Source organism: Gymnoscopelus braueri, assembly GCF_963280865.1.
Source record: "Gymnoscopelus braueri genome assembly, chromosome: 20".
In the NCBI taxonomy this organism is placed as follows: Eukaryota; Metazoa; Chordata; class Actinopteri; order Myctophiformes; family Myctophidae; genus Gymnoscopelus; species Gymnoscopelus braueri.
The window spans coordinates 42251309-42264551 of record NC_137622.1 but is presented as its reverse complement, the minus strand read 5'-3'; the positions used below and the strand labels follow the sequence as shown (position 1 = coordinate 42264551).

At 43.6% G+C, this 13243-nt stretch overlaps 2 protein-coding genes across 5 annotated transcripts in view; both read right to left on the bottom strand.

Moving 5' to 3' along the window:
* Nucleotides 1-859, bottom strand: part of LOC308075841 (uncharacterized protein) — a 40060-nt gene extending 39201 nt beyond the window's left edge. The window contains exon 1 of the mRNA XM_080415820.1: nt 768-859. The gene's annotated coding sequence lies outside the window, so the exon portion shown is untranslated. The remainder of the gene's footprint in view (nt 1-767) is intronic.
* A 2114-nt stretch (nt 860-2973) lies between these two features.
* LOC308075428 (F-BAR and double SH3 domains protein 1-like) overlaps nt 2974-13243 on the bottom strand; it is a 22081-nt gene continuing 11811 nt past the window's right edge. For 2 of the 4 annotated variants that reach the window (XM_080415305.1, XM_080415306.1), the window contains exons 10-21: nt 11978-12073; nt 11288-11407; nt 10695-10799; nt 10033-10188; nt 9149-9292; nt 8270-8353; nt 7931-8075; nt 7142-7242; nt 6131-6268; nt 5833-5994; nt 5571-5626; nt 2974-5363 (exon numbers count right to left, since the gene is read on the bottom strand). In XM_080415305.1, coding sequence (XP_080271431.1) covers nt 5282-5363; nt 5571-5626; nt 5833-5994; nt 6131-6268; nt 7142-7242; nt 7931-8075; nt 8270-8353; nt 9149-9292; nt 10033-10188; nt 10695-10799; nt 11288-11407; nt 11978-12073 — 1389 coding nt within the window. In that variant the 3' untranslated portion in view covers nt 2974-5281. Of the gene's footprint in view, nt 5364-5570; nt 5627-5828; nt 5995-6130; nt 6269-7141; nt 7243-7930; nt 8076-8269; nt 8354-9148; nt 9293-10032; nt 10189-10694; nt 10800-11287; nt 11408-11977; nt 12074-13243 lie in introns of all 4 variants that reach the window. The other 2 variants (XR_013932197.1, XM_080415307.1) reach the window with 2 other exon arrangements.

Genomic DNA, 13243 nt, shown 5'->3' with positions numbered 1-13243 from the left:
TCCACCATTGCACAGAAAGTATTTATACTTTATCCAGCACTGCACACAGAGTATACTTTATCCACCACTGCAGAGAGTATTTATACTTTATCCACCACTGCACACAGAGGACACAGTCAGTCAGCAGCTCACAACCCCTTATAAATAAATTAATCCCAGATAGCCTTTATAACCTTTATAAAACTACACAGAGCCTTTATAACCTTTATAAAACTACACAGAGCCTTTATAACCTTTATAAAACTACACAGAGCCTTTATAACCTTTATAAAACACATTACCAAGACAAATACTATAGTATATAGGTATAATACACATCATCTTCAGCTTGGCTTATTTATTGGCATTATATTATAGTCCTCCAAAAACTGCATGTCGATACATTTAATAACCGGTTTATCGTCATCAAACACCATCAACCGACGCGGACACATTGTCGCAAAGACAGACAGACACGGTCAATAAGCATCACTTATAACATAATTATAACATAATTATAACACATAATAACATAATAACATGATAATAGCCGGAGAGTCAAGCGACGCTGTGTTGTTTAACATAGAGATCATATGAAGCTTATTACTGAGAGATAGAGGTGGTGACACTCACCCTGCAGTATGAGTTTAGTCCCGTGTGTGTGTGTGTGTGTGTGTGTGTGTGTGTGTGTGTGTGTGTGTGTGTGTGTGTGTGTGTGTGTGTGTGTGTGTGTGTGCGTGTGTGTGCGTGTGTGTGTGTGTGTGTGTGTGTGTGTGTGTGTAGCCTACCGATGTGTTCTAATCCTCCAGTTGTTCCACCATCCTTCTTTCTGCTGCTGATGCGACCGTTTTCATCTGCACACTAGAGAGAGAGGAATGAGAGAGAGAGAGAGAGAGAGAGAGAGAGAGAGAGAGACTCACACTGCTGTCTGCACACACACACTGCAGAGAGAGAGAGAGACACTGCTGCTTCTGCACTGTCTGCACACACACACTGTGTAGAGAGAGAGAGAGAGAGAGAGAGAGAGAGAGAGAGAGAGAGAGAGACTCACGCTGCTGCTGCACTGTGCGCGACACACACACACACACACACACACACACACACACACACACACACACACACACACACACACACACACACACACACACACACACACACACACACACACACACACACACACACACAGAGTAGAGAGAGAGAGAGAGAGAGAGAGAGAGAGAGAGAGAGAGAGTGCGTGTGTGTGGATAATAATAACTTTTGTAGTTTTATGAAAAAATATATATAAATGTTGCAGCATTGGATATTCAAATGTATCATTTGACATGGACACTGAAAAATATATATATATATATATATATATATATATATATATATATATATATATATATATATATATATATATATATAGTTAACGCATTTTTTAAAATTATTTACTACTTTCTGGCTGATAAATAATGAATTGTTATTTAATTCCATTTAACATAATATATAGATGTAGTATGGATAGGTCTCCACCTAGTGGTCATTCATTAAATTAAATCATAAATTATGTTCAGGAGGTATTTGTGAGCTCAGTGTTCTGCTTACATTTACCATCTGTTAGCTTTACACTTAGGACTTGGTGTGCTAATACCCCCCATGGACAGACACACACACACACACACACACACACACACACACACACACACACACACACACACACACACACACACACACACACACACACACACACACACACACACACACTGGGCGTTCCACCCGTGTGGAGAGAACATTGCTTTCTTTTAAAGACCAGTTTAAATGTAGAATTAGGCATACTTTTTATAGAATTGAAGTGCTTCTTGTCTTTGTCAGTTGCTGGGTGTTTTAATTGTAATGTATTTGTATTGTCTTGTCTTGCATGCATTGATCTGAGCTAAACCATGTTCCCTTGTGGATAAGAAAGGACATCTAATCTAATGCAGTCAGCAGCAGGCATTGTTTTCAATGACGCCTGCAGGGATTTTGAGATTTCTTCAACAATGCAACGAAAACATAACGATGAGTGTAATGAGTTCTAAGATGGGTTCACCAGACATTCAATGGTAAATGGTGCATTTATATAGCGCTTTTATCCAAAGCGCTTTACATAGATTGTGCATTACATTCACCCATTCACCCATTCGTTCATACACCGATGGTGGAGGAAAGCATGCAAGGCACCAACCTGCTCATCGGGAGAAATTAGGGGTTCAGTGTCTTGCTCAAGGACACTTCGACACTGGGAACGTCATGGTTCCCATTCAGCCGCTCTACGGGCCACTCTACAGCTGAGGCACTGCCGCCCTGACCTTGAACATCACCATGGTACATCAGTAAGAATCACTGAACATCACCATGGTACATCAGTAAGAATCACTGAACATCACCATGGTACATCAGTAAGAATCACTGAACATCACCATGGTACATCAGTAAGAATCACTGAACATCACCATGGTACATCAGTAAGAATCACTGAACATCACCATGGTACATCAGGAAGAATCTCTGAACATCACCATGGTACATCAGTAATGTCATGAACTGACTCAAATCATGACAAAATTGGGAGACGACACACAGGATTAACTTTCAATGTGTGTATTGGTAACTAAAATCAACAAAAAATACTTAAATATTAGAATGTGTTGTGTCAGTAGTGTAGTGCATGTACGGCTGTGTGAACGTGTAGTGTATGTGCAAGTGCAGAAACAAGGTAGAACTAATCTCAAAAGGAACCAAAAACAAACAATGTTTACTGTGCAGGTGAGCCTCTGCCTTTGACCAGCCTGGTTAAATACTCCAGAGGATGATTGGAGTCAGGTGTGCCTCGTCCTCTAGGCACACTGCTGCAGGCTGGCCCCTCCTCCCACACATGAACAGAGAACACCATTAGAAGCACAGCAACACTACACACATGTACTGTAGGATGGGTCATCACAGTAAGAATCATTGAGCATCACCATGGTACATGAGTAAGAATGTATATGGACAGCTTTATGGTTCTGTTCAAGCCCTTTATTGTTCACGGTGCACACATGAGCATTGAGCAAGAGACGATGAGGCTTCGACGGTTATGTTTTCTTCTGTAATAAAACACATCATTACAATTAACTTCAACAGATAATGACATCACATTTAACAATCCACAACAGTTAGGTACCTAATGAATGATTAGCACTCTAAGGCGGATGGGTAGGCCTGCCACTACATAAATTATAGTACTAAGTATTAAGTACGAATCTTCTTGATTACTTCTAAAGTAAACTATGTGTTGCACACAACACACAATGTCTAATAGGCCCTACCAGTTTCAGGGAAAACAGGTAGCTGTAACTTTCATCACAATAACCAGTCAAATTCAACAAATGAGAGCATGATGAAAACAATTCCCCAACAGTGAACTCACCAGCGGTGTAAAGTAACTAAGTACATTTACTCAAGTACAATTTTAAGTTATTTTTACTTTACTGGAGTACTTCCATTTGTCATTACTTTTACTTCTACTACATTTCAGAGGCAAATATTGTACTTTTACTCCACTACAATTATTTGAAGACTTTAGTTACTAGTTACTTTATAGATTTAGATTATTATTACAAAACACACACTTCGGCCATGTATACATTTAGACCATTTGAAATAGCCGATCTACAAGGTCACAATGAGACGCATTGTGAGCTTGTAGATCTGCTATTTTCAAAAGATTTTTATACATTTGAAAACGTGTGAAATGGGACATTGTGCATGATGAGTGCTTTCTACTTTTGGTACTTTAAGTATATTTTGATACCAATACTTTTGTACTTTTACTCAAGTACATTTTGAATTCTGGACTTTTACTCGTAACAGAGTATTTCTATATTGCAGCATTGATACTTTTACTTAAGTCTAGTGAGTCTAGTTGCTCACTAGATTTTTTTTGTAGCTCCAATTTCTTCAATAAGATAAAGCTATACCATAGAATAGATCAAGCTAACAAGTAGGCTACGATAAGTAAAGAGCCAGCCATGCTACATTAGGCAAACTGGCCGTCATGAGCAGATTGGGGGGGGGTTCAGTGTCGTGGTCACCTTCTGATCCCCAGAGAACCTTGAGCCACTGCTGACCCCCACCTAGGGTGGTCAACTACCTGAAATCCTGCCCGGTGTCCCTTGAGAAAAATAAGGGAGGCCGGGAAAAAGATAACATCTCACTGCATATGTTCTTTTTATTTAAAAAAAATAATAATTAACCACTTGAACCTCGACAGCATCCATAATCTCGGGGGGGGGGGACATTAGCCAACTATAGCCAATCTACAAGCTCATAAAGCAAGCTTCTCCAACACCCAGTTTTTGTTGCCACATTTGGCACTTACAGTTAGTGCCACACTGCTCCTATGGGTGTGAAATGGTCCCTAGGACCTCCCTAGGGAGACGGAGGCATCCGTACTAGATGCCCGAACCACCTAAGCTGGCTCCTTTCCAAGTGAAGGAGCAGCTCTACTCCGAATCTCTTGCGAGTGACTGCACTTCTCACCCTATCTCTAAGGGAGAGGCCAACCACCCGTCTGAGAGAACTCATTTCGGCCCAACAACGACTCCCAACTATTGAACCTGTAACAGGCTCAACAGACAGATGACAGCCAAGTAAGTCATCTGTGGGAATCTAACAAAAACTCTTACCAAGAAATGTCTTCACCAGTGTGTAACGGTCCAGTAACACATTTCAAACAGGTTGAAAATCAACTCCCTCCAGGCCTGTGAAGTTGATCGAACGGCCAGAGGCTCAGAGTGCAGAATTATGTACAGTGTATAGGCCCAGGCAAATATAATAGTTTAACAAAATAATAAGAATAACACTTACAAAATAAGACTTGAAAAAAAATAAAGTAGACAAGAAAAGAGCAACCAACTCAGGCTGTGCTATAACAGGCTACCAAGGCCCTGCCCTGGCTGCTCTCATTGGACAGGGAGAATTTGTGTCTGACTCTCAATGGATGGAGGAGATTTCGGTCCATCTCATTGGATGGGGGGAGATTTCGGTCCATCTCATTGGATGGGGGGAGATTTCGGATTTTGGTCCGTCTCATTGGTTGGGGGGAGATTTCGGTCCATCTCATTGGATGGGGGGAGATTTCGGTCCGTCTCATTGGATGGGGGGAGATTTCGGTCCGTCTCATTGGATGGGGGGAGATTTCGGTCCGTCTCATTGGATGGGGGGAGATTTCGGTCCGTCTCATTGGATGGGGGGAGATTTTGGTCCGTCTCATTGGATGGCGGAGATTTCAGTCTCTCTCTCATTGGACAGGAGATATTTGGGTCTCTCTCTCATTGGACAGGGGAGAACCTCTGGGTTGGTGGAGGAGGGGGGGCTCGACACTGCACAAGAAAAACCGAGAGAGAAGGTTCAAAGTTCAAGGGTCAATGTGCCTTTATTTGTGTGTGTGTGTGTGTGTGTGTGTGTGTGTGTGTGTGTGTGTGTGTGTGTGTGTGTGTGTGTGTGTGTGTGTGTGTGTGCGCGTGTGCGTGTGTGTGTGTGTGTGTGCGTGTGCGTGTGCGTGTGTGTGTGTGTGTGTGTTCACTTACTGGTCGTAGTTGTCTGTTAGAGAGATCTGGAGAACTGTGCTCACTCCCTCCACTTTCTGCACAGACAGACAGACAGACAGACAGACAGACAGATGGGAGCTTGTAGATCGGATATTTTCACCATTTTGAAACGTTTAAAAAAATATTAAAAAAATAATAATGTCAGCAAAGATGTGTTTCATGAATTAATTTCCTTTTGATATGCTGTGTGTGTGTGCGTGCGTGCGTGCGTGCGTGTGTGTGTGTTGATCCTCTCACCCACTCTACTGTCTGCCACTCTGTGCCGCTCCCCAGACAGAGCCTGCAGTTTGTCCTCTACGCCACTAGGTGGTGGTGGAGTGCTATGAGCAGAGCTGTAGCCAGCGTTGGGGGAGGAGATGGGGATGGGCGGAGAAAAGGGAGGGAGGGTGGGGGTGGGGAGTGTCTGAAAATAATGATAAATAGACAAATATTTAATTTAATATAATAAGAATATTAATTATTATCATTATTATTATCATTATTATTAGATGTATTAGACTGGTGGTTCTCAAAGTTTAGATGAATGATCAAAGTCTCACCTCCTCCTCCTCCTCTTCTTCATCCTCGTCCTCCTCCTCCTCCTCCTCCTGTCCTCCCTCTAGGAGGCGCTCCACCACCAGCGAGGGAAACACTCCTGTGCGTCCGTCTAACTCTCCCTCCCAGAAGCCATCATCCACCTGAGAACAGACACGCCCCTTTACTCACCGCCAGTCAATGTCCCGCTGATCTAATAGCTGATAAATAATCGATTCTATAAGATGCATCACGATGTGGCCGTGCACGATTCTGCATCCATGCAGTGACGTGACATAATGGAATACAGCCTGTTAACGGTCATTGTATTTTCCAATTACATTCGGAAGGCAACGTCGCATTCAACTGTCTGTGATGCTACGTTAGCTACATGGTAACGCTATTGAAGTTCCAGAGGGAGGCTTCAGGGGGAAACCGGGGTAACCGGAACAGTGGGCACCTGGTATTTCTAGGCACCTTTTTTTCTCTGAACACTGGGCACCTCTGGGTTAGGAACCAAATAATTGACCTTTTTAGGCCCTTTAAAACCTCAAGTTTTTAAATACTAATTGGACCTATTTTATCCCACGGAGGGAACTTCAGTTTTCAGCTTGTAGTGAAAACTGAAGTGTAGTGTTCAGGGCCAACACACACTTCAACACCCGGGATCAAACTGGGAACCGCAAGGTTCCCAGTTTGATCCCGGGTGTTGAAGTGTGTGTCCTTGAGCAAGACCCTGAACCCCTAATTGCTCCTGATGAGCAGGTTGGTGCCTTGCATGGTTTCCTCCACCGGTGTATGAATGTGTGTGTGAATGGGTGAATGTGATGCACAGTCTATGTAAAGCGCTTTGGATAGAACCATTTACCATTCACACACACACACACACACACACACACACACACACACACACACACACACACACACACACACACACACACACACACACACACACACACACACACACACACACACACACACACACACACACACACACACACACACACACACACACACACACACACACACACACACACCTGTCCATGACGACAGCGTAGCAGGTGGATGATGGCTCCCTCTTTGAAGGACAGCTCCTCTGGACTCTGAGCCTGGTAGGTGTACAACGCTCTGGCTACATCTGTGCACACACACACGCACGCGCACACACACACACACACACACACACACACACACACACACACACACACACACACACACACACACACACACACACACACACACACACACACACACACACACACACACACACACACACACACACACACACACACACACACACACAGAGGATATTACAGTTAACTAAAACTAAGACTGAAGTAAAACAAACTACCTAACTGAAACTAAAACTAGAAAAGTGTGCTCCTTGGAGTAGGGGTCTCCGCCAGGCCGGGTTGCCCTACCCGGGGCCCGCAAACTTTGGAAGGCAGGAGCAGGAGGCAGGAACGGAATCCGGAAGATGTTGAGTAATACATCTTGATCACATGACTCCATGAGATAATGTGTACCGAGATGTGTGAGTTTTGGACAACAAAAAAAAGCAACATGGCGGAACATCTAGTCTGGCACAAATGGCGTCATGATCCAAGGAATCCAGGGAAAAATAGATTTTGAGAGTTACAGGCCAAAACATGAAGTGGGCTGTTATCACCATGAGTGTAACTTGAAGACATTCAGATGGAGGTTCTTCCTCCACCTACTACTACTACGTATTACTGCAACTTTTCATGGTGATCGGACGCTGTGTTCATGATTCGTGGTATATCTGCAAAGCGTTGCCCCTCCCCCTCCCCACAAACTTAACTGACCTGCCCTCTTTGTCCTCCTCATGTGACCGGCCGAGGAGCCGGAGCTGAATGAACCGTCCAGCTGAGCAGCCCCCTCTATTGGCACGCACAGGAACTGCACGTAGCGCTCTGGAACGTAGCCCACCTGACCGCACGAGTTACAGGCCTGGAGAACGGTGGCGGACAATGTATGTACTCAAGTAAATACTCAAGCATTCAAAAGTACGAATTACGAAGTGCATTTTCAGAAATTGTCAGACATTTTCAAAATGTTATTTGCTACTGCAACAAATATATAGCGATGTTGTTGAAAATGGTGGTAGCTCCCCTTTAAGATGTGACGTCAGGGCAGCACCTCACCTTCAGCCAGTCTTCCACATCTCCATCCTCAATCACCTGTAGCTCCTCCCCCTCCATGATTGACAGCTCATCTGACTGGCTAGCCTGCGGGAAGTGAAGGGAATGCCAGTAGAGGTAAGAAGGAGGCACTGGAGCTTTTTTTATTAACTCATTGACTGCCGATGACGAGATTTCTCGTCATTTTTCTCCTCGGCTCAGTTTTACGATAGAGGGCGCTCTTCCGCAGCCTGTGAATGATCCCAGGATCACCCAAGAAGAGTACATTCAGAAATCACGTGATCACAACAAAATGAAGCCGGTTTCGTTCAGTGTTATAGGATTTATAAAGGTCAATCTTTCTCTGCTTTCTGTTGAAAAAGCCACGTTCAGCTGCCCATAACTATGGAATGGATCATTCTCATTTTTCAAAGGTTAGTAAAACGCTCAAAATCGCTGGCAAGGGCAGCTATAGGCGATGTTTCAACACTGGCGGTTAAAGAGTTAAGGAGCAAAGTACAAACGGACAACGTTTCCATGTGGATCACATCTCCGTCAGGTCCTAACCAACAGAGGCCACACATACTGTACCATCAGAGGTACAATGCAACTATCACAGTAACAATAAACAACAGCAAAACACAGTGTAGGTTATATGATGCAGTGGTTCTCAAACTTCTTCGTGCCAAAGGCCCCCAAATTGATTATGTATGTGGCCGCGGACCCCCACCTGACAATATGTTGTGCCAGGGACCCCCAGAAGCAAAGATTTGTGTTAAAAATTTTCACCTTTAAAAAAAGAGATTTAAAGATTTGCGCACATTTTCAAGATTTTTTGGTGTGTGTGTGTGTGTGTGTGTGTGTGTGTGTGTGTGTGTGTGTGTGTGTGTGTCCGTGCACTACCTGGTAGTTATAGATGACTCTGCAGGGCGTGGGGTAAACGTAGACTCCCGGGGTGGAGGAGGAGGGGGAGGAGGGATCAACAAAGATGTCTCCGCTGTCATCAGTGTAATCCTCCAGGTCTGTCAGCTCAAACTCATCGTCCTCCTGGAAACACATGGAATGAAGACACCTCATTCCACACAGGACACTACAGTACAGTGCAGTCACTGTCAGTGGTGTAAAGTAACTAAGTATGTTTACTCAAGTACTCTACTTAAGTACAAAGAGGTATTTGTACTTTGCTTGAGTATTTCCAACTTCCAATACTCTTACTTCTACACCAATACATCTCCGAGGCTACTATCGTACTTTTTACTCCACTTGAATTATTTGAGAACTATAGTTACTAGTTACTTTGTAGATTTTGATTATTATTACAGAACATACATAAACCACTGCAGCCCTATTTCGTCCTTTTGAAAATAGCAGATCTACAAGCCCACAATGCGTTGCGATGCGACGCATTGTGAGTTTGTGGATCTGCTAGTTTCCAAACACTTTTATACATTTGAAAACTTCATAGTACTTTCTACTTTTGAATTAAAATGATAAAGTTTTGATAACAATACTTTTACTCAAGTTGACTTGAACTTGAATTCCGGACTTTAACTTGTAACAGAGTCTTTCTACATCGCAGCATTGATACTTTTACTCAAGTAAAACATTTCAGTACTTTTTCCACCACTAGCTTTGACACTGGAAATAAAGCCTTCGTGTGTGTGTGTGTGTGTGTGTGTGTGTGTGTGTGTGTGTGTGTGTGTGTGTGTGTGTGTGTGTGTGTGTGTGTGTGTGTGTGTGTGTGTGTGTGTGTGTGTGTGTGTGTGTGTGTGTTGTGGTGGTCGTACAGAGAAGTCTTCCGTAGCTCGTCTCTGTTCGCTGACTCGTCTCTCTCTCTCCAGCTCGTCCTGGGCGTGGCACATGGCGGCCCGCAGCCACTGCTCTGTCCCCACGCCGCTATGGGACAAGAGGGCCAGCCGGGCCTCCGCTCGCACCCTGCTCACCTGGCACACACACACACACACACACACACACACACACACACACACACACACACACACACACACACACACACACACACACACACACACACACACACACACACACACACACACACACACAATTCAATTCAATTCAAAGGGAGGGCTTTATTGGCATGAGAAAACATACGTTTACATTGCCAAAGCAGAAAGCACAATACAACAATACAATCAAAACAAAAAATATGTACATTTGAAAGTCAGAATCTTCAATACATCAATTTCTATGTACACACACACACACACACGCACACACACACACACACACACACACACACACACACACACACACACACACACACACACACACACACACACACACACACACACACACACACACACACACACACACACACACACACACACACACACACACACACACGCACACACACACACGGACAGACATATTGTTAGTCAGACAGACAGACAGACAGACAGACAGACAGACAGACAGACAGACAGACAGGTACCTTAGCTTTGCGGACACTCTCCTCCACCTCAGAGATCTTGCGCTCCACGCTGAGGCCGGTCTCCCCTGACAACAACTTCACACGACTCTCCAATGTCTGCAGCGCCTGGGACACACAGAAACATGGACACAGAAAGAGTCATAACACCCTGGGACACACAGAAACACGGACACAGAAAGAGTCATAACACCCTGGGACACACAGAAACACGGACACAGAAAGAGTCATAACACCCTGGGACACACAGAAACACGGACACAGAAAGGGTCATAACACCCTGGGACACGCAGAAACACGGACACAGAAAGAGTCATTACACCCTGGGACACACAGAAACACGGACACAGAAAGAGTCATTACACCCTGGGACACACAGAAACACGGACACAGAAAGAGTCATTACACCCTGGGACACACAGAAACACGGACACAGAAAGAGTCATTACACCCTGGTACACGCAGAAACACGGACACAGAAAGAGTCATTACACCCTGGGACACGCAGAAACACGGACACAGAAAGAGTCATTACACCCTGGGACACGCAGAAACACGGACACAGAAAGAGTCATTACACCCTGGGAAACACTCACCCTCTCTCCATGGCTGATGATCTTGTAGTCTTTGGCTGCCTTGGTGGACCATTTCCTGGCCTCCTTGTCCAGACAACCCTCCCCTCCTGAACCACCACACACTTCCTGTAACAAACACACCTACAAAACACACACATACATGCACACACGCACGCACGCACACGCAAGATAATTTTTATGACGGTGATTTTATGAATGCCATTTCTACTACTCACCAGTGCTGGAAAAAGTACCGAAATGTTTTACTTAAAAGTATCAATACCACAATGTAGAAGTACTCTGTTACAAGTAAAAGGCCTGTAAAAGTATTGGCATCAAAATATACTTAAAGTACCAAAAGTAAAAGTACTAAAATGTTTGAAAATAGCAGATCTACAAGCTCACAACGCGGCGCATCGCGACACGTTGTGAGCTTGTAGCTCGGCTATTTTCAAATAGCCTATGCATAAAATAGGGCTAGAGTGGTTAATGTGTGTTTTATAATATAATAATTGATATCTGCAAAGTAACTAGTAACTAAAGTTTTCAAATAATTGTAATGGAGTAAAAGTACAATATTTGCCTCTGAGATGTAGTGGAGTAGAAGTAAAAGTACTGAAAATTGTAAATACTCCAGTAAAGAAAAACTTGTACAGTACTTAAGTAAATGTACTTAGTTACTTTCCACCACTGCTACTCACACTCTCTCACCTTGTCTTGTGGAGCTGACTGGAAGCAGAATTCTGGTGTTTTGTTGAAGGAAACAGATTCCTGGAAAAACTGCAGAACATTTCGCTCTCTGGTCACCTGACAACACACCGACCAATCACTGTTAACCATGGCCAAATGGAGACGGGCACCGGAAGTGTATCAACGTATCTATTTTAAATTCTCTGACAACACTGTTGTCGCTTTCAACCGAAGGGTCCTCCTCGGCACTAGGACCCTGCAGCATTCATTTTGGAGTGGTGCTCCTGTGGTTGGATTTTACATAGAATTCTGGGAATGGCGGTTCGAACAGACCATAGACAGATAGATAATAACAAGGTCAGAGAGAGCTATGACGTCAAAAAGACTACTAAAGTGAATGTTAAACAGCATGACTTTAATGGCTGTGCTGCACTGTTGTGACTTGGGAAGCAGTCAGCTGGGTGAAAACGGACCCCCCCCCCCCCTGCGGAATCAAAAAGATATAAATGATTAAATGACAGTCAACGTATACAGCAGTAGGGCTTAGCACATTTCCCTCAGGATCAAAAAAGGTAATATAAGGTAAATGTAATTATATATAGCTCCTTTCAAAACAAATGTTACACAGTGCTGTGCAATAAATAACATAAACATACAAACATCACATTGAAATAGAGTAACAATAATGGAAGTTACTGTACAAACAGAGCAGTTAAAAACAATACATAAAATAAAATCGAAACAAGAAAAATCTAAAGCAGTCATTCTCAAGCAGTCATTTTGACATGAAAAGGTTTGAGAATGACTGTCCAACACTGGCTCTGCCTCCTTCTCTCCTCCACTCCCCCCCTATAGCCTCTGTTCAAACATCCTTCCATCCTTCTTTCCTTTCCTCCTGCATAGGAGGAAAGGAAAGAAGGACATTTAAAAGTGCAGTCACTAACAAACAATACACGATCAGACAGTTTGTCAACTGTAGTTCTTCCAATGTAGTCTATATGATTTCCTGTAAATGTAATCTCCAGTATGTAGGCAAAACATCCAGACCAGTCCGCACACGCATTATAGAACACATGAGTGCCATCAGACGCAAGGACATTAAATCTCCTATTGCCAGACACTTTATGGAAGCCGGTCACTCTGTAGCAGATCTGTCATTTTCAGTGATAGACCAAGTTAAACAATCCAGAAGAGGTGGTGATTTAGACACCAAACTCTTACAAACTGAATCCAGATGGATTTTTCACTTGCAATCTGTTAACCCGGGTGGCATGAATGAAGACCTTT